A 20,816-nucleotide genomic window follows, 5' to 3' on the forward strand; every position below is an offset into this window, starting at 1 on the left:
AGTTTATTGGAATTCACTTCTCATAATCAAATCCTAGTACTCGGTTTGACAGCATTAAGAAAGGTGTTGTGATAAATTGGAATTAATTTCCTTGCTGTCTGCAAACAGCCTATTGTTGAATGAGTCACGTTAATTTATCAGGCAGATAATACAGCATTGTAACGAGGTTAAAAGTGCAGAGCAATTTCCATGATAAAGCTATTCTCAATCAAGCAGAAGCTCATCTAATGCTGTAAATCATTCTTTAATTCAATTGTACTAACCACAGTGCATGTATGAACAAGTGGTTCAACAAAGTGGGTGAAAAAGCCCTGCAGATGTTTCTGTCTTTACAGAAAAGAATGATTTACATTCTCAATAAGCCTGATTTGTCCCTGGGAAAAATGTAATTCCTTTATCATGAGCAAAAATCTAATGGGAGTGTTTTTACCTTGTCTGCCATGTTTTGGGGAAATGATCTCGATGCTGACCTTTAACTGGGTTCGGGTAGGACTGACTGTCAGGGGGAACTATTACTGTGCATCTGGTACCTTCAAAAGAGACCTTCCAGGGTGCCCGGAGAAGCTGTGGCTGCCCCATCCCTGGCAGCGTTCAAGGCCAGGTTGGACACAGGGGCTTGGAGCAAGCTGGTCTTCTCCGCTGTGTGGAAGTATTCTCACCACTTCCTGTTAATAACAGCTATTACACTTCTAGTTTCGGCTTTGCTTGGGGAAGGCCATGGCATTGCCATGGGGAGAACCTCACCAGAGGATGCTGTGGCATTGCTCTGGGCTCAGCTGGAAAACAAATGCCTGTAATGTTTTCTGCTGAGGATATTCAGCAGCTTAAAACCCATTCAAATGATTTGGTGAGTTTGGTGCCTGCAGCATTGTTGCTTTAGCAGAAACTGGGCTTTGGAAAGGGAAAGGTGGATGGAGGGAGCTAAAGTGGGCTTCTGCTGGGGAGTGTGTTATTCCTATGGGGAGGTTAAAATAAATAGGGTTGTAGTCATTTGTAAGGGACAGGCAAGTGGGGAGGAATTTCAGGTACCAAACCCTATGGGGTTGGCAGGGTTTTCCATTCAGCACAGGAAGTGGGGATGGCATTTTATAGTGGAAAAATGCTATTAGTGGTGTAAAAACCTTTGGGATGGTTTCACTACAAGCATTTATTGAAGTATAAATCTGCAAATCTGCATATACCTGAGAGGTTGCAAGCCAGGCATTGCTTTTACCTGCTTGTTTTAAGGTGATAGCCTTGTGTGCTCTCTTAAATAAATACTACACTTGCTATTGGATTGCTGATAGAGAACTAATTGAGGAGATGGGATATCATCAGGAAATTCTTCTTCCCTGAGATTTTATGAGCAGCAATTTGAAAAGAGCCATATTAAAGTCATTGAGGAACAAGTTAATGCAGCGTTTCTAAGAATATTGCCCTTCTACTCACAGATTATACTGAAGAATAAACAGTGTACAGTAGCTAATTGCTGCTTGACACATTCTAATGGCTTTATACTTCCAAAATCGAATGGGTCTGGCTTAAAAAAACGACAAGAAAAACGTCAGGCAGTAACATTTTAATTATTAAAGGATGTATTTCTCCAAGACTGAATGAATCTCTGCAGATGGCTTCAGGGGGAAAGCTGGACTGGTAGGTATTGACCACATTTGCAACCCAGCTGACACAGCTGCTGTTAAATAACCTATTACAGGCCCTGTCTCTCGCTTTGCTGGCTCATGTTCCACACTGATGGCAGGTATCTGGTTTTCCTCTGCAAATTAAGCTGCTGGGGATTCCTTTCCTTGGTATTGTTCCTTTCTGTAGCGCCAGAGGCACAAACGTCGAGTGATATTAAACCCCACAGAGATCTGTGAAGGAAGCCCATTAACCAGGAAAGAGAAGAACAAGCACCCGGTGCCTTCCCCTTAGCCCAGCTTGGCCCCAGCCTGTTTCCTCGCAGGGCAGAGCTTCTGCTTAAGAGCTCATCTCAGTCTCCCCTCGGGCAGGTTCAAGCCATTCCCCTTGGCCTGTCCCTACAGGCCCTTGTCCAAAGCCCCTCTCCAGGTTTCCTGCAGCCCCTTTAGGCACTGGAGCTGCTCTCAGGTCTCCCCTTCAGGAGCCTTCTCTTCTCCAGGCTGCCCCAGCCCAGCTCTCTCAGCCTGGCTCCAGAGCAGAGCTGCTCCAGCCCTCTCAGCATCTTCTGGCAAGCTAGGTGCTTTGGGGCTCATGTTGCAATAACCTAGTCGAGTTTGGAATATCTTCAGCCTCTGCAGGGAATCATGGTCCAGAAGGCACAGCAGCAGCCTGGATCAGGAGCAGCCTCTGCCACGGTCCCACATCAGCCACACAGAACGTTGGGGACTTGGGGCTTCTCCATTAGCCTGGCTCCAGGTACTGTCACTTGTCACCCTGGCTTTGGTCAGTCTGTCACCCTCCAGCTTTTCTCTGGATCTTGCTCCTGCATCTTCCCTTTGGCTCTGTTGTCACCTTTAGGCAAGGCTGATGACTCCTTCCGAGAACAAAGCCTTAACTTTGGTTGTCTAAGAAACAGATCGAGCTGTTTCTATTGGCTCTTTCTATTGTTTCTGTCTGTATCTATTGTGCAGATCTATTTTAAACCCAGAATGGGTTCATTAAGTGATCCAGGAAACGTCTCTGCCTGGGCAAACTGCTGAAAATGAAGCAAATGCTCTTTTCTTGCCTGTCCCGGTTGGTCTGGGCCATGGCTGGGGCACGAGCCTCCTGCCCTGCGGTGTGCTGCTGAGGTGAGACCATCATACCTGAAATACCACATTCAGTGTTAAATATGGATTAGCAAAACACTGGAGGGAAACACTGACTTGAAAAGTTGTGCTTTAATTATATGTCATGGATTATAAAAGCAGAAAGAACAACTGTGCTCATTTAGTCCAACTTCCTCTCTACCTATAAATAACAATAAACAGCCTTTTGCTCAAACACAAAGCAGCTTTCTTCCGTGGGTGAAACGCTGCATGCTGGGAATGCCAGGAAGAAACAACATCTTGTTTGCATTATTTCATGTAGGTTTGAAAGGGCTCCACTCAAGCTGAGGTCACGGCTCCTTTGAGGGAAAGGGCATCCTGCCCTGGGAGAAGCTGGGTCTGCACAGGGGTCAGGATGTGGTTGGATGCAGTGCTGGAGGTACCTTGGATGCTGTAGCATGTGTATGGAGCACCGGGCAGCAGGTCCTCCTGGGATCAGGGTGGCATGTCCTAACGGGAGCAGTGGTGGAACTGCAGTCTGGTTTAAGCTATTTGAACCCTGATGCAGTAGGGGGAAATGCAAATGGGGATCATCCAGCTTCAGCAGTTAGCATCAAGGGTTCAAGCCCTTCAAAACTCCTTTGCTTCTCTTCATAGAAATATATTATGGAGTGGTTTGGGTTGGAAGGAATATAAAGATCACCTCATCCCAACCCCTGCCACGGGCAGGGACCCCTTCCACTGGAGCAGCTTGCTCCAAGCCCCTGTGTCCAACCTGGCCTTGAACACTGCCAGGGATGGGGCAGCCACAGCTTCTCTGGGCACCCTGTGCCAGCGCCTCAGCACCCTCACAGGGAAGAGCTTCGTAGTGTCTAAACTGAATCTCCCCTCTTTCAACTTACAGCCATTCCCCCTTGTCCTGTCACTGTAAGACTGTAAAAGTCCCTCTTCCATCGAGTCTTGAGCCCTCTCTTGTTTTCCTCTGTTGGTGGTCAGAGCTGTCTTTGCAGATGAGAAATGAGGCCAGGGAAGGAGCACCCATCGGTCCTTTCTGGGCCCCGTGTTCCTGCTGTGATGCTGCAGTGTCTTGTGATGCTCTATGTGAAGGATGGACTATAAAAATGAGGTTATATTTCCTTCTAAAAACGCTTCCTTAATGCCTTTATGATCTGGAGGAGTTTGAAGAGCTGGTGGTGATGGCCTTCAGCATAACCTGGTGTGGCCGCTGCAGGGGTCCCTGAGCATGTGAAGCGTGTGTTGGCAGCACGTGGGGGGCACCACCGCGGGCGCTGGTGTGACAGGCACTCTGTTATTTTAAGCATTAGTGTTTGTGTGCATTTTACACGTTATAGCGTTGCATTATTTAAAGGTGATGCATTATTAAAGGCTCTTCTCCTGGGCACGGAGGGGAGGAGGTCACTTCCTGCACTTCCTGCTGCTCCGCCTGACTGAGGATGTTGTCTGCTATGTAATCCTCCAAGGTGATGTCTGAATAATGGAGACTGGAATCCTATGGAGCTGATTAATAACACTGAGTACTCCATTAATGAGGAATTTCAGTGAAATGTCTGTAGAAGACATCTGTGTCACCATGCTCAGTTTGTTCCTTCTGCTCGAGTGCCTGGAACCAGCGCAATCATCGCTTAGTTAATAATGATGTGCTTCTGAAAATAAAGGCTTGTAAATGCATTTTTATGCCCGTAATCATATTTTCTGCTGTGAGAAGAGTGAGGGAGTGGGAATTGTCTCTTTGCCATCTTCCTGACAAAATGTATGTAATGGTTACAAGCACATAATAGGAATGTTTGTCCCAGCTAAGTGCTGCTTCGCCTCTGTTCGTCAGCTCTGGCTGGGGAGCCTGGCGTGATGCTGTGGAAGGCGATGCCATCCCTGGGCCACTGTGGCAGATTTAAATGCCTAATAAAAGCCCTGGGGAAATTAACACGACAAAACATTAACCACAGTCTAAACATTACCATAGATTAGCATTTTTATTACACCTGTAGAGATGGTGAATGTGCTTGGTTACTACTATTAAAAAGTTTATGTTCTATCCCACATCATCTCAATGTATAGTTTTGGTTTAAGCCCTTTAGAATTTAATTAAGCGGGTTTCTATAGCAGTAATAGACTGTAAGTTCTCTTTTATGGTTACTTTGAAGATAAACAGGGTGCAAATGTGTTCTTTGTAATGCTAATAACACGCATGATGTGTGGCAGAGTAGGTTGTTACAAGAACTGGGGAAGAAGCACCAATGCAGGCAGCTGCATTGTTGAGTCTTACTGGTCAAGCTGGGCTCCATTGCGGAACGATGCTCAGGTTTTCGTGGGCACCAGTTGAAGGCAGCAGGTTTTCTTGAGGTCTGAGGCTGTCTCTTCTGTGCATACCGTAGCAAATCACCTTTCAGAGGCTGTGTTCAAATCAATTAGAAGAGTTAATCGCTTTTCAGTTTCATGTGCAGCTTCTCCCAAAGGAAACTTGGGAATAGGTGTAAAATGACATCTGGGACCTCCAGAGAGCAGAGAAGATTGCAGGAGGAAATCTTCAAAAATGAGGCTATCCCCTCGAGGGGAAAGAAATACTGTGTCTTCCTGGAGAATGAATCTATAAGCAGAAGAGCACACAGAGGAGACAAATGGAAACTCCATGTAAAGTTTAAGCAAAGGTCGAATAAAGCAAGCTCTCCGTTAAAGCAGAGCAGAGCTCAGGGACTGGATGAGAAGCGTCAGCAGCAGGTATTCAGCAGTGTCTAATGCATTCTCTTCCGAGGGGAAGTTGATTAGCTGTTTTTGTAAATCTCCTGGAAAATTGCCTTTAAAACGCTCTTACTCTTCAAAGCGATGCTCAGATTGGTGCTGAGGATCACACGTGTGCTGCTCTCCAGTCTTTTTCCCCCTGGATTTGCTTGCTAATGTGCAAGGTGAGAGGTTTTTGCCCCATGCCTGGGCAGTGGAGTGGGTTCAACTGGTGGCCCCAGTGCTGATAATGATCCTATCCTGCTGTAGCTGGGTTGGGGGTGCTTATGGGGGTTTAGCCTTCCGTCAGCTGCACTGAGGCTGTGATGCTTTGCACAGAACCTGCTGCTGCAGTCAGTACTCTCCTTCTGACATGATTTAGAATCCCGGACTGGTTTGAGTTGGAAGGGACCTTACAGCTCATCCAGCTCCAACCCCTGCCATGGGCAGGGATGCCTTCCACTAGAGCAGCTTGCTCCAAGTCTGTCCAACCTGGCCTTGTAGTTTAACCCTAGCCCAGTGGTCCCAGTTTGTTGGCTTGCAGGCCCTCACATGGACCATTGTTGTGCTTTACCCTTGGAGCTGAGCCAGCTGGAAGCAGCCGTGGTAGCTGATCTGGTCCCTGCTGCTCGTGGTGTGTCATTTCCATGTGGTCACAAACAGGCTCCCTGCAGTCCTCTGGCACCTCTTACTTTAAATTAATGGGGAAGCATTAGAGCAGGCTGATAGTGCTACTCCATTAGTGTCATCCCTGTGCTCCTCTCAAATCAATGTTCCCACTAAAGCGGAGCCATTCCATGGCCTGCAGCTCCCGAGGGCATCAGGAACCAGCTGCTTCCCCATCGGGCTTAGGGACATAAGGATTGCTGGCCACCAGTGGGCTGGGGAGCTGCTGGATCCCCGAGGTGCTCTGCTGACCTGTGGGCATAGGCTTTCCCTGTGGCGAGAATAAAGAACTGGAGTGGTTGGCAGGAGGCAAAATGTTCCCCTCGTGGCATGGGTCACACTTGCAAGGAGGAGGCTGATGAAATTGGCTAATTAGTGGTTTGTTAATGAGCTGGGGCAGGGAAACCGTGCTTCGGCTGTTACAGTATTGGTGTTTGTAGCTCAGGGCTTTGGGAGGGTTTTGCTTGTGTCCCCTCGCAGCGGTTTATCAGTGACTGGCAGACTCTCTTAAAAGCAAGCAAACCCTCAATCCCCATTGCCTAAAACCACGCTGCTGTTTGGTTGATGTATTCCTCTTCCTGTGGCCTGATGTTTCAGACTGCAGCAGGTTCTGGGACTGTGTGTGTGACATCAAATAAGAGACTCTTGTGCCGAGTATACTTTAGATAAGGGCTTGTGTCTATTTAGGATTCCACTGATAGCGTGCGGAGCCCGAGGAGAGGAGTCAGTGGTGCCATTCTGTGGATTTGCTTTGAAGTTCCCATTTATGCTTGTGTGGCAGGAGTCAGCCACGTTCTACTGTTTAGTAGTAACTGAGTTTACTGAGTAAACTGCTGCTTAGTAGTAACTCAGTCCCAGTTTTGGCTGGGATAGAGTTAATTCCCTCATAGCTGGTGCAGTGCTGTGTTTAGTCTGGGAATAACATTGGTAACACACCGATGGTGTGGCTGTTGCACAGTAGCACTCACCCTGATCAAGGGCTTCTTGTTTTCCCATGCTCTGCTGGTGAAGAAGGGCACAAGAAGCTGGGAGGGAGCACAGCCAGGACTAGCCAAAAGGATATTCCATACCATGGAATGTCATGCTCAGTCTAGAAACTGGGGGAAGTTGGCTGCGAGGTACTGATCTCTGCTCAGGTTGGGCTGGGTATCAGTCAGCAGGTGCTGAGCAATTGTACTGTGTCTCACTTGTTTTCTGGGGAGTTTATTCGTCTTTGTTATTTCCCTTTTCATTACTATTATTAGATTTAATTTATTTCTATCATTAAATTATTACCTCAACCCTGGGTTTTATCTCTTTCCATCCTACGGAGGGGCAGGTGGAGCGAATGGCTGCATGGTACTCAGTTGTCAGCTGGGTTTAAACCACAGCAGCATCACACCTTTTCCCTCCCAAGCTCTGAGGCTTGTGTCATCCTTCTCTGTCTGCCCCACAGGGCCATTTTTGTGGACTTTGTAAAACTTAGAGCTTGCTTTAAAATAGGAGGAGACTGGGAAACCGGGTTCATGTGTTGCAGCAGGGACTCAGAAATGGGAGAAAGACTGAAACAGGGTATCTGAGCTGTTGTCCTCGGACCACTTGTGGCCCAGCAGACTTTGGCAGATGGTTTGTGAAATCCTTCTCTCCCCTCCCAGAGCACACGCCACGCTGGCCCTGCAAATGAGCTGCAATCTGTTACTGCTGCCTGTTCTCACTTTAGTTAAAGTTCACATCGCAGCCGGGTTGTTGTTTGACTAAAATGTGACAATCGTTTTCACCATGACTTTGCAAGATGGGCTGCAGGGTTGGGTTTTGTTCCTGAAAAGTTTACTTGGTCCTTGAATAGATAAATAAGTCAAAAGTTGGATGCTCTGCTCGAACTTTCCACCTTCAGATTTCATCTGCTGACCCATGTCAGGGACACTAACTCGAGCCTGTTTGTGGTTTCATCCCTTGCAGGAGCCTGTGGTACCCAGAGGCCATGCAGGGCTGTGAGGATGCGGCTGAGCTGCATCACTCCTTGCTGGAGCTGGGAGCAGAAGGGCTGTGATTCCTTCTGGAGACAAGGCAGCTCTGGTCTGCCCGGCTGCTTTGCTGTTGGAAGCATGCCCTTGGGGGGTGCCATTGTCCCCACTGTTGCTCCAGCCCTCCCCACTCGTTCGGTGCATCTCAGCATCCTTGATCCTGGACTGGCTCTTCTGTTGGGGTTCAATAGGCTTCACCAGCTGAAAGGCAGGCTTTGGGAAAGGGAGGGGGGGCTTTTCACAGAGCTGGGGAGAAACAAAGGGAGTCATCACAAATGGTAGCTTAAACTATCTAACCATTTCCCACCTCTCCTCTGCTTTCCATGCCCATGCAGAGCGTGGCTGCAGCGACGATGCTGTTGTGGCACTGCTGCTTCTGCGCTCACGTCCTGTAGCTCTGTGTACCTTGTGTCTCCTCAGGGTGGTTTCATGGCAGGTCTCATCTGTGATCTCTCCGTGGGCATCTTTGAGGAGGAAGGTCCACAGACCCCTGTGCACCCTCACAGTCTCCTGCTGATCTGCTCACTACAGGGATGGTGGCACCAGCCAGCACAGAGCATGGAATGTGCAGACCCATTCTGCAGCAGTGGAGTCTTGGGTATCCCAAATGCCCTTGTCCAGATCTCCTGCTGCCCTGTAGTTTCCTCCTAGTCCTGACTGCCTGCATCAGGGGACTACCTGGGAATGAGGGATGATAGGAAAACCCAAAAGGCAAAGAAAACAGCCCAAAATGTGGCATTTTTCTCATGCCTTTCCTCTGTTTTCAAGCCTGCCGCATGATTCAGGGAAGGCAGTAGGGCTGATACATTCTTCTACAAGACTTGGTTTGGCAAGGTGGAGAGGAAACACAGCCAAGGGAGGGCAGTGAAGACAAAAAGAGGTAAGATGCTACAGGAAGTGCTCCCTGGGCAGCTGCAGGAGCTGCTTCGGCAGAGGGAGCTGCAGCGGCAGAAAGGACCGGTGGCAGCATCTCTTCCCACTGCACTGTGGACCAGAAGCGGCAGCGCCCAGCTCCCAGGAGGTTTCTGTTTTACTCTTTGGTGTACAGCAGCCTGAGCAAACAAACTGGGCTGCTCTCGATAATGAAAGAGGTGACATTACTAATTCATTTGCCCACTCAAATGCAGGATGTAATAGAACAGAATTAATCTCTTCTCTTTACACATCAGATGCTTGTAGCTTCGGGCAGCGAGTGTGCTTTTAGCCTCCGGTATGCATCTACCTGGAGTTTAGCTAGCTGTCTTGGTTCAGTGTGGTGTGAAGATAAATGAGGTGCTGCAAGGAACAGGTATTTTATGGGTATGTGGCTGTCCCAAGCCTGGACACGGGTATGGGACGAGGCTCAAGGAAAGAGGGGTTGGTGTTAGCTGCGGTGTCTGTGGTCCTGGCAGTCAGAACCCAGCACGCTGAGCCCTGCAGAACAGCACAGGGTGGTTCTAAAGGTGAGTCTCTGAGCATTAGCAGTGCCTCAGGGGGCAGTTGGAAGGAAACTGCTGCAAATCCACGTGCAGCAGGGCCTGCAGTGGCAACCACGGTGCTGCTGGCTGAGTCTCAGAACAGTGGCCATGTGAGAGAGCTGTAATGAGGTGTTTTGGATCGCTTCCCTCACCACTGCCTCACTATCACCATCGTCTCTATGCTAATGAGCTAATTTGTGTCATTAACACAGCCCTGTTAATCAAGACCTTCCGTGCTATCACTCAGCTGTAGCCACACTGTTTGCTGTATTTTAGGCCCTGATGGTTTTTCATTGGAGATGATGTGTATGATGCTTGTCCCTGGGCACCTGGGAGCCCACTCAAGGTGCAGAACTGGGGTCTAAGGGTTTACCTTCAGTGTTACCTAAAGCCTGGCTAGAGAGGTGGAGCACAGAGTCTTGAGATGCTGTGGCTTTCAGCCAGGGAGGATCAGGGAATACCTTGAGCTCCCATCTGCCAGCATGGGTTTAATCTGGCACAGGGAGATTTGCTGGTCATGCCTGCAACCCAGAAGTCTACATTTTAATCCTACCTGGGTTTGGAATCATCTCACATGTAGTAATGTACTACCGTGGGTTTTGATAGCCACAGGGGCACTTTGATGCCCCCAAATCTTGCCTGAAGTTTCCTGCCTTCCCTCCCACATGGTATTTGTACAAGAGTGGCGTTCTATCCTTAGGGCAGCAGTTTGCCTTCAGATGCTTTTGAGAGATGGGGATGATGGGACAGCAGCGCAGCTCACAGGCAGGCACCAGTGCCCAGCTCAGCCGTGTTCCCGCAGTGTTCTGGTCCCATCCCTCCCTCATGCTGCTGTGTCTGTGTGTTCCAGCTCAGCCGGTTGTGCGGCCACGCTCAGCAGAGGCAGTACCGAGCAGCTCGTTACCCCGGGGACCTGTTCGTCGACAACAAAGTCCTGAAGACGACTCGCATCGAGCAGGAGGAAACTTTGTCGAGCAGGAGGAGGTGAGTGCTGGGGCTGAGCGCGGTGCCTGCATGGGCTGCAGGAGCGATCACCATACAGCACGGTTCTATGGAAGCTGATGGAGAAGCTCCTTGTTTCCCTTACTGCAGCAGATTTTGGCTCTGGACGCCAGCGCTGCTCTGTGACTGGCACTGAAGTGCACTGAGGTGTCTCCATGTGGTTTCTCACCCAGTGTGAATAGTTTGGTTTTAACCTGCAAAACTGCCTCTTGCATTTCTGCACCCAGGTTCATCCACCAAATGTCTTCTCTGGGTTTCTTGGGCGCTTCAGTGGCAGAAATGCTCTTAGGTGTAGTTATAGGTGGAAATGGTCCCTTGAGGCTGAAATGCTGTATGTAACACTGTGGGTGCAGGCAAGGAGGACTCATTTTGCTTCTTTGTGCAGCCTGATAGAGTAGCTCAGGAACGTTAACAGCCTTTTCCTGACTGTTACCCGAGTGAAGCAGGTGCCTCCACTGCCGGTGCTGCACCCTCTACTCCTGCCCTCTGTAAATAGAAGCCGTGGTTCAGTGAGCTCACATCGGTGTGCCAGGGAGAAGCATCTCCCCCCTGGATCTGGAAGCACACCCAGAAATGTGCGGTGCCTTTCCTGCTGGTTGAGTGCAAGGAAAATCCCTGTGGAAGAGAACCAGGCTTGGCAAGTTTTGGAGCTGGGGATAGATGGAGTTGGATGGATTTCTCTTTAAAGAGTAACAGGGCCACATTCTTGTTACACTTCCCACAAGATACAGCACCGGGGCCTGCATTCCTCTGTTGTCTCAACACGTTGGAGGGTCACACAGCCCAGGCTCTGCCAGAGATGTCCTTTGAGACTGGGAAGTCCAATGAAACCTGCTGCAATGAATTCTGTGAGCTCAGACCCGCAGGTACAGAGGAATTTCTCCCTTTCCTTCCCCTCCCTGCCCGGTGGGGAGCTCTGCCCCCAGGGAAGTTCTGCCCAGCACTGCTGGGGTCTGTGGGACAGGGAGCAGGGCAGTGCCTAGGATGTAAAGAGCTGCGTGTGATGGGCAGTGTAAGACTTGCCCTGTTTGGTGTCTGGCATAACTGAAGACTCAGGTCTTGGCCTCAGTTGGGCTTTCAAAGTGATTTTGTCAGGACCGCCGTAAGCCCAGTGCGGGAGATGCTGCGGGGGGTGGTTCATGCAGGAAGGGAATGTCTGAAGCACCCGTCCGGTCCATGCAGGGGGGTTGTGGGCTGAACTCCCACCCCCTGGACGTGCCTTGGCTCATCCCACAGGCTGCTCTGAGCGGAGAGGCAGAGCAGAACAGCACCGACTGCCTTCCCTGCGCTGCTTCTCCTTGTTTCGCCTGCCACCAGCTGGCCGCCGGGGGCCTCGGCTGGATGGAGAGGGAACCCCACGGGATCCCCAAGCAAACAGAGGCGAGGAGGGATGGAGGAAGCTGGGTGCCTGCTCTTGGTCCCAGCCTGCCCGAGCTTGCTGTGTCTGACAGCAGCTTCCCACAGCTGGCAGCACATGGAGTCCTGCCGCTGCCGGCACCCAGGGGATGCCCCTCACGGTGCTGCCACAAGAGGTGTTGCTCTCTCATCATCATCCCCAGAGAGGAAGGAAGCCAAGAAATAAGCACTTGCCAAAGGGAAAAATGGGCTGAACCGAAGGCAGGGGGCCATGAGGCCAAGTCTTCCTCCCTCCAATCCCTGCTATTCATATGATCATCTTTTTCTGCCATTTACCTGGTTAAATCTGCCAGTATTTTCCAGTGACAGCTACTGAGTGCCCCTGAGGGGACTGACCTGGGCTGGTGGACGGGCACATCCCACCCCTGTAGCCCCTGTCCCCTTCCTGGTGGTTGTGGGAGTCCCTGGGGTCAGCCTGTGTCCTGGCATATCTGCACTGAAGTGTACCTTGCCAGAGACAGAGGTCCTTTGACAGTGCAGCATGAAAGTCAGCGTGACCCATCTGTACAGGTCTGCGCTGAGCGTCTCTGCTCTGCCGCCAGAAATGCCACCTGCCGTTGCAGGGATGTTGAATGGCTGATGTCAGGCAGGCAGAGTGACAAGGCTGTCCCTTCCTGAAGGGCCTTCGTTGCTTCCTACAGAGCAGAGAGGACTGCTGGCAGCCTGGGCACTTGCTGCTCAGGTTCACCCCATGGGCTGAGCCAGCAGCACCTTTCCCTAAGTGCAGCGGGAGCACAGAGAGTGTATCTGGCTCTCGTGTGCTGCAAGGTCCTTTCCAACACTAACTGTTCTATGATTCTATGATTCTATGGTTGGGCTGAGGTTCTGCTGCCTCCTGTCACAGCCAGTTTTGCCCTAAGAAACAGGGATTCAGCCCTTGACTGAATGACATCAGGAGATGATGCCAAATCCTGCTTGAGATCAGAAATAAGACCAGCGCTTCATGGCTTGTTTGCAACCACTGCTTTCATGTTGCGCTTGTGTGACTACCCTCAGTGAATAAAATGCGCCATAAAAGAGGCTTTTCCTCTTTTCCTCTTTTAGCTGAGCACCGTTTTTTCCCCTTTCTTCCAGGGAGCTCATCACGAAGCTGAAGTCCCATGGCAGTTTCTACAGCAGTTTGCCAGAGTACATCTGCAGCCACAGCTCTGCTGTGCAGAACGACACTCTTTGCTGGAACGGACAAGAAGTCGTGGAGAGGTGAATCCCATCTCCCTTCCCTGCATTGCTTGTCTTATGTTAACCAGGCAGCGACCAGGGCGCTGCTCCTTCCCCTAAAAGCCCGGTTGCAGAGCTGGTATCCACCCGTGCTGCAGCTCAGATGGATGTACAGCCTGCACGGAGAGAAGTAGTTGTGTGCTGCCCTCCACCGAGCTTTCTGCACTCTGCTCTGGAAACCCTGCAGCAGTGACTGGCTTTGATTGGGGTGGGTTGGTAGCAGTGAGCCAGAGAGAGGAGAGCAACAGGAGGGTGCGCCGTGCTACGAGGGGTAGTGATGGGGTCATTGCCACCGTGGACTGCATTGGGATGGGGATGTCTCCAACCTGGCTCCGTGCAGGAGCATCCCCTGCGCCACCCAGGGAGTGACAGTGAAGACCACTTGTTGGGTTTTTGGCGAGGAAAACCACCTTATTGGGTTTCTCCTTGGCCATAGCTCTGTGCTAGAGGTCAGGACCACTGAGGGAAACACAGCATTCATAGCATAAGGAGGAAGGAAGTGTTAATAGAAATGAAAGTTTTTCTTGCAAAAAATGCCCTTTGGGAATGTTAAAGAATGTGGAAATAGAACTTGGGAATGGTTTTTTTAGAATAATACATAAATCTGCTCTAATCACCCTCGTGTTTGCAGAGCATCTTTTACTATTAAGCAGTTTGCAGAACTGAAGGAATAGCAATAAAATCAGGAAGTGATGCAGTGTTAAGGTATTAATTATGCTTAATTGCTCAGTACCCTCAGGTGGTAATTAGCCTGTACGTGCAGTACTGACCTGGAACACCAAAGGGACTAGAAAAGCATCAAGCTATAGTTTGAAACAAAATTGCACAAGCATCTAAGATCACACAGTTGATAGAATTCACTCACTTTGCCTAAGGAAAACTGTGTCCTCTAGCTGTACTTATACCTGGGAAATCTGGAGTTTCTATTCCTAAGAGAGATGTTCAGTTGGAAAAAACAAGATTATTTCAATATTGTCTCACTGATTCTTAATTACAACTTCTTAAGCAGTGCTATGAATAGTGCAGGGGAGGATGTAGGATGAGATCTTTGGTTAGGACAATTCACTGGGGCCATCACCAGTGTCTGGTCCAGGTCCTGCTGATGCCACGACTGGGTGAAGTGGCAGCAATGGAAAGGTGCTGAGTCCAGACCTTCCTACAAACATAAGTTCGGAGTTACTTGCAGGTTAAACATAGCTTTAGATGATATACACCTACAGCTTTCTGCTGAGAATGCCAGTGGACAGTCACAGGCTAAGATGTCGCTGAGGTCCCTGCTGCAGTACAGCGGTGTTGGTGGCACAATGCAGCAGGTCACGTAGGTGCCACAGTGCATGGAGGGGAAAGGCAGAGAGAGGATGAAGTGTGTGTGCATGAAGGGAGCACCAAGATTTCAGGTCCTTTAAGTTGAGAATTAAGTTGAGGGATGGAGCAGCCCTGCTCTGGAGCCAGGCTGAGAGAGCTGGGCTGGGTCAGCCCATACTGGACCTTAGAGCAGCTCCAGTGCCTAAAGGGGTACAGGAAACCTGAAGATGGGCTTTGGATGAGGGTCTGTAGGGACAGGCCAAGGGGAATGGCTTTAACCTTCCAGAGGGGAGACTGAGCTGAGCTCTTAGGCAGAAGCTCTTCCCTGTGAGGGTGCTGAGGCGCTGGCCCAGGGTGCCCAGAGAAGCTGTGGCTGCCCCATCCCTGGCAGTGTTCAAGGCCAGGTTGGACACAGGGGCTTGGAGCTCCTCTCCCAGAACCCAATGGCAGAACATCTCAAAGAGAAGCAAACATGCGGTTAAACTGCTCTCTAGAGCCATTGTATTGCTTCACGTGGAGCCAAACCTGCCTGCTTCACATGTTTGGACTTCCCAGTGCGGCGCCTCTTTCAGAGAGTCTGGGAGTATTCCTGGAAACCAGGATCATGTAAGGTAACGGTAACCACCAGCTTCTTGATGTCAGTGTTTTCCCCAAGAGGGAGCCAAGCAGCTGCTCGCTGTGGAGGAGCCCTGTCACAAGCTGCTCTGAGAATGTGCATCATGCGGGAGCGTTTCTGGCATGCCTATAGCAATTCTGATGTGCACTTGGTGGTCACAGAGCTCCATCGTGCTGCTTCCTGCAAGAAACTTGGTGGGTTTTGAATATCTCACTTGAATTTCAGAGCTGGTCGTTGTTCCACACGCGTAACAGAAAGAAGGGTCTGATTTTCTAGGTTTTGTGCGTGTGAAATCCACTTTGTATCTCAGTGTTTCCCTCTTTGCTTTGTTGGGTATTGGCTTTTGCACATTCCTGACTGAAGGGCTGGACTGGAGGAAATACTCGTGCCTTGCACTTGACCTGCCCTGCATGGTTGCTGTGGCTGGATTATGTTTCTCCTCAAGACAGGATTGAGTTGCCTCAGCTGCACCGTGTGTACTGTGAGACCCCTTTGAGTTTCTGGGATATCCATCAGCAAATCTAAGACCACCCATGTCCTTGTGTGGTGGCAGCTGGGGCTTGAGGGAGACACCTTATGATTCCTTTAGCAATATGAGGTGCCCACTCTAGGGATAGATTAGGAAGCTGCTGGAGGCCTTGCAGCATCAGGTGGAGACCAGGGGAGAGCAATGGTTGGGTGGATGCTGTGTTTCCCCGTCTGGTGCTGCTCAGATGATGGATAAAACTGCTTGGGCATTGCTGTGTCAGTGAGCTCGGTGTGAGCATCCATATGGGCATGTCTGGGCCCTGGCGGTGCTACTGGAGGGTTTGTCTGTTCATCTCTCACATCTTTAATGCTGTACCTGAGTGTTAATTAAGTTAGAGAGGAGTCCTCCTGGTTTAGCTGTGTCCTGACCCCTCTGTCACAACAAACTTTGATAGTTATTCTAAGCCCTTTTCCTGTAACACGTTAAATCAAGCCTGGAATAGCAACTTCACAGCCCTTTGCCAGTGCACTCAAGTGCAAGATAACACTGACAGTGTGCATCCTGCTGTCTGACACAAACAGTCCCTTCTGCACCCTGTGCTCCTCCTCTTGTGGTTTCTCTCAATCGGTGTTTACTTTGTCCTGTGTATTCCAGGGCTTTGTTATCAGCCTTTCACTGGGTCTCATTTCCCAGTTTGAGCCTTGACCCATCCTTCATTTCCTCCCCACTCTGAACTCTGCCCTGATGGATCACGTTCATCTGGGACTCCAGAGCAATACAGCTGGCTGGTTGAACCATCTAATGGCAAGAGTTCATCCTCCTTGAGGCTTGCTCTGGGGGTTAATAGATTGATCACCATCTCTTCTGTGGGTTTAGAGCATGCAGAGCAGTGCCTGTGTGTTTTGCTGTGTTGCTGCTGTGTGGTTGAAGAACATAAGCCAAAGTGAGAAGAAAAAATAAAAGGCAGCGCATTCCTGCTTTTCACACTTTTCAGAGTGTGCAAAACCACACTGTGCTCTTGTGGGATGCCACAAAGTTTCACAGCAAAAGCCACACACTGCACATTCCACCACGAGTGAAGAGCTGCTTCTGTGAGCACCAGGAGGGGTCATAGTGCTTGGGTGTTTGTGGTAGCTGGGGACCAGACCTGCTGGCTCTCCCTCTGTGCATCCCTGAGCACGTCTTTGCAGCTTTCCTGGGCTTAATCAATCGACCCGCACTTCCCCGAGATAGCAGGGGGCTGGATGTGTAGGATGTGCAACAGCTTAAGACAGGGTTCAACCTGCCTGAGAGAGGGCTCTTCCTTACCGCTGTCTTTATGCCCTGTCCTCCCACCTGCCCTCATGCTGGTGGTGTTGGATGCTGAGGTGATGTTCTCCGGCCTCTCTTATGTAGAGAAAAAACAGATGGTGATCCTTATCACTGAAGTTCTGGCTGAAAATTAGCTCATTTAAAGAGTACAGCTTAAGTCAAGTGTGTATTGAGATACTGAACTCGGTTTCTGTGGGAGTTAGGCATCTGAATCTCAAAGGTGATTTGAGCCTTATATATGGTATCAGGGTTTTGCAGCATTTAATACTAAAAGCCTCTTAAAATCTGGATTCTCAGACTTTAATAATCTGCTTACATGAGACTATTCCTTTCAAGCTGTTCTCAACAGAACAACAGCAACGTTTGCCCACTGCAAAACTTCTAAGCACATTAAGCTTTACTTTAGATACTGCCATTTCCACATTGCTCAAGACTAACTTGTACATCACTCTAAATCACCAGCATAACTCTTGTTTGCTTTACACTGAGTCCAAATCGATATAGTTTTAGCACCTTGCCAGATTCTCCTCTTTGAGTTTGAAGCATCAGCTTTCCCTGCTGTTGCCAGCGTACTGGGGTGTGTTTTAATCATACAACTCATAAACAATGAAAGCACAATTGGAAGCAAGGGAGAAAAATGCGGTTCTGTAATTGCAACAAAGGCAATTCCAGGCCAGCAGTAACCCTTTAGCTCATGAAAGGTTTGGCTATGTCTGGCAGTGCTGCGAAATGTCTGATACAGCCGTGTCCCCAAAGAGGCTGTGTAACTTCCCAAGCACATAAACCACAGTTCTGTAGCAAATGTAAGCTAGGATGAAAGGGTAGCGGTGAATTCAGTGGGTTATGGAGTGGCCAGAATTGTTTCCAGAGTGTTTCAGAATGGAAGATCATGAATTTTCCTCTATTAATCCTGCTTTTGGTCTCCGGTTTGGCCAATTTTTCCCTAATCTGTTTGTCTTGAACTTTACTCACCTGAAGCTGAATGGAGGAAGACTTCAGGCTGTCCTTTTATCCTGCAAACTCCCATTGTTTTGCTATGAAGATACCAGGTTTTGCTGTTCTTTCTTCAAGCCCCATCTCCCAGAACCAGGTGATTACCTGGGACTTCACCTTTATACCCAAGCCAACATCTGCAGCACGCTGTGTCGCTGCATTGCGTAGGGTGGCTGGGAAGAGGCAGCACTTCCCTTTGGCAGGGACCTGATGCAGCAGGACCTCAGCGGGCTCTCCTGATGGTGAGACCAGGCTGTGAGGTGTTGCTGTTTGGAAATCCAGCAGCAAAGAGCTCCTTTTTCTTTAGGTGAGAGTGCTCCCCACTGAGAGCGTTGGATCTTCCTGGTTGCTTTTGAAGCAGCTTGCTCAGAGCTGCTGCTTCATGTGGTGTAAATTGCCTGCAAGCACCCACTGCGAGCAAGCAGCCGAGCACGTGTTGCAGGCTAGGAACTGAAGTTATGAGCTCTTCTTGGTGGCTTATGGGCTCGCCCCTGTCTGTGGGATGGGATGAGTGTGTTGGAAGCAGCTCTTCCAGCCTTTTGGCTCCTGCTGCTTGTACCACTGATATGACACTAAGGTTGTCCCACTAAACCAGAAGGCAGCAGGGCCAGAGAATGAAATGTTGGCATCACCACTGCACCCGCCTTCACGGACTGACTGGAGGTATGGTTTGGGCTTGTGCCAGGAGTGTATAAGAGAAACTTTTCTTTCCTGTCTCCCCTTTTACATCTCTTTATTCCTCCTGTGTGCTGAGGACTCAGTGTCACCAGCCTGCATGGCCTACAGTAAGTCTTGTCTTGAGATTCAGGGTGGCTTCAGGGCATTGCAGGTGCTGCAAATTCTGTTCTCTCCTCCTCAGTTATTAAATCCTGTGCAATGAAACCTCTTGTATTGCAGTCCTGTCTTATAGCAGTCTATGTTGTATTTGTCCCCCAGCCACTCCCTCAAACAACTATCATTCAGTGAACAGAGATAGTAGAGGAAGAGCCTGCAAGGGATACTGCGTTGGTTAAACTGTAGAGCTGCATTTGAGTAAATACTTTGCCACTGGAAGGCAAGCCTAAATTAATTATGATTTGAATGACAAACTTACTTTCCTGCTTCTAAAAGGTGTAATTCTTTCTGTTTGACTTGCAGGATTACTTTCTCTAAATCACACGTCAGGCATTGCCATAACTCATCCCTGAGCTTAGCGTGGCCGAGTAGGATGAACACACATTTTACATTCGTTGCCATATATTTAAATAGCATTTGTCATCTTGTCTCCCTTGCTCTGAAATGAAAGCCTGGAGAGAGCTGTATTTGGGCTAGAACGACCAAACATTTGTTTGTGGATGGGGAGGAAAGAAGGAGAAAATCCCTTCATTTGCCTGCATACTTGGGCGTTTATGGGTGAGGAGGAGCAGGAAGGCTCTGTAGTTGTGCTCTTCCCGCAGAAGATCATTAGTGTTTTCATCAAGTGGGTGTCTTTTAAAGCCATTTTTAGCCGGGGCTGCTCATCAGCACATTTTACAACGTGACATTTGTCTGTGGAAAATACCACGTCCCCAGCAAGAGCCCATACCCAGAGAGCCCAGGCAGGGGGATGCTGCTGGCTGACGTCAGGACACGTCAAAGAGGGATATATTTTGGGCTTTGCTTATGAAGTGGAAGCCAGACCATGCTCATGTTGCAGCATTGATACCCCTTTGGTGCAGGGACCCCCTGGGACCATGGGGTGGTCTTGAACCACTGTGCATATTTGCTGTTCAATGCTGATTATCACCATGGCAGAGGTATGTGATGGGCTTTGTGGAGTGGCACAAGTGTTCTGTGGAAAGGGCTGTTTCGTTGGCATACGTTGAAAGCAGCTCGAGATGGCTCTGAGGTTTCTCCTTGTCTGCACTGTGGCTGGTGGGAGGAAGGTGACACTTTGGCATTGCATTGCATTAGGACCTGCGAGCCCATCAGCTGTGCAGCAGCTTGGTGGGACACAGGGGAGCTTGTATGGAGACCGCCTTAGGAACCCCCATCCTCCAGCTCCATGGGGGCTGCAAAGGCAGCTCTCTGCCATGTTAAGGGCTGGCTGCTTGGCCCGGGCTGCAGGGAGGGGTGCCAGCTGCCTTTTCCAGCTTTTCTGGCATTTCAGGAATGCCCATCCCTCACTGAAGCTGCATTTCAAAGCCTTTAACCCTTCGGTTGGCTGCATCCCATGCCTGAATGCATGTCACCAGTCCTGGTGCTGGGGCAGAGGAGGGCACAGCTGAGGGGGAGCTGGTGTCCCCCTGGTACTGAGCACACCAGGACACCTCATCTTAGCAGCACAGAGGTGTCCTGAAGCTCCCAAGCTACACAGGAGCATGTCTGGCTATTCGGACACAGCGTGTCCCTATGCATCTGCTTCTTGCATTTCATGCTCAGAGATGTGCAGCTTGCAGTGCCCACTGCCTTGTTGTTTCACCAGACTGGTGTAATGATGCAAATGGTTCATTTTGGGCTGAGTATGTACCCTGGGACCTGGGCGGTGAGAAGGTCAGCAATGGCACTCTGCTGCTCCAGCATCACTGGTTTAGGGAGAGATCCCTCTGTGGATGCTTTCAGGTTTCTCTGGTAGACTTGTCCCTATGGGGAGAGTGATCTGAGCTCCTCATCACCCTCCTGAGGAATAGTTTTAGTCTGTGGACGCGTAGTTATGGTGTACTACTGTGTTCCTCCCTCCTGTACAACACTGCACAGGCTACAGAAACTCTCTGGCAGTCATTGCATGGATTTCAGAAGGGGTTTTGCCCACCCAAACCCAAGCTATTGAGTTGCTATGGAACTCCATTTAGGAGAGAGATTGTATTCATTTAGGTGTGCACCAAATGGGATTGGTTCTGCTTTTGATAACCCTGTGCTAGTTAAATCTCTCAAACCACAGGAGACTTTTCAGCAACGTAC

The 20,816-nt window shown here is 49.7% G+C and overlaps 1 protein-coding gene across 1 annotated transcript in view; it reads left to right on the forward strand.

Annotated features, from left to right (window-relative positions):
* The window catches only part of GPC3 (glypican 3), a gene marked incomplete at both ends in the record, with an annotated part of 144,239 nt that overhangs the window by 70,382 nt on the left and 53,041 nt on the right, over positions 1–20,816 (forward strand). Inside the window, 2 exons of the mRNA XM_080624486.1 lie at positions 10,418–10,551; positions 13,060–13,185. Coding sequence (XP_080480612.1) covers positions 10,418–10,551; positions 13,060–13,185 — 260 coding nt within the window. The remainder of the gene's footprint in view (positions 1–10,417; positions 10,552–13,059; positions 13,186–20,816) is intronic.

This window comes from Psittacula echo (assembly GCF_963264785.1).
Source record: "Psittacula echo genome assembly, chromosome: 8".
Lineage (NCBI taxonomy): Eukaryota > Metazoa > Chordata > Aves > Psittaciformes > Psittacidae > Psittacula > Psittacula echo.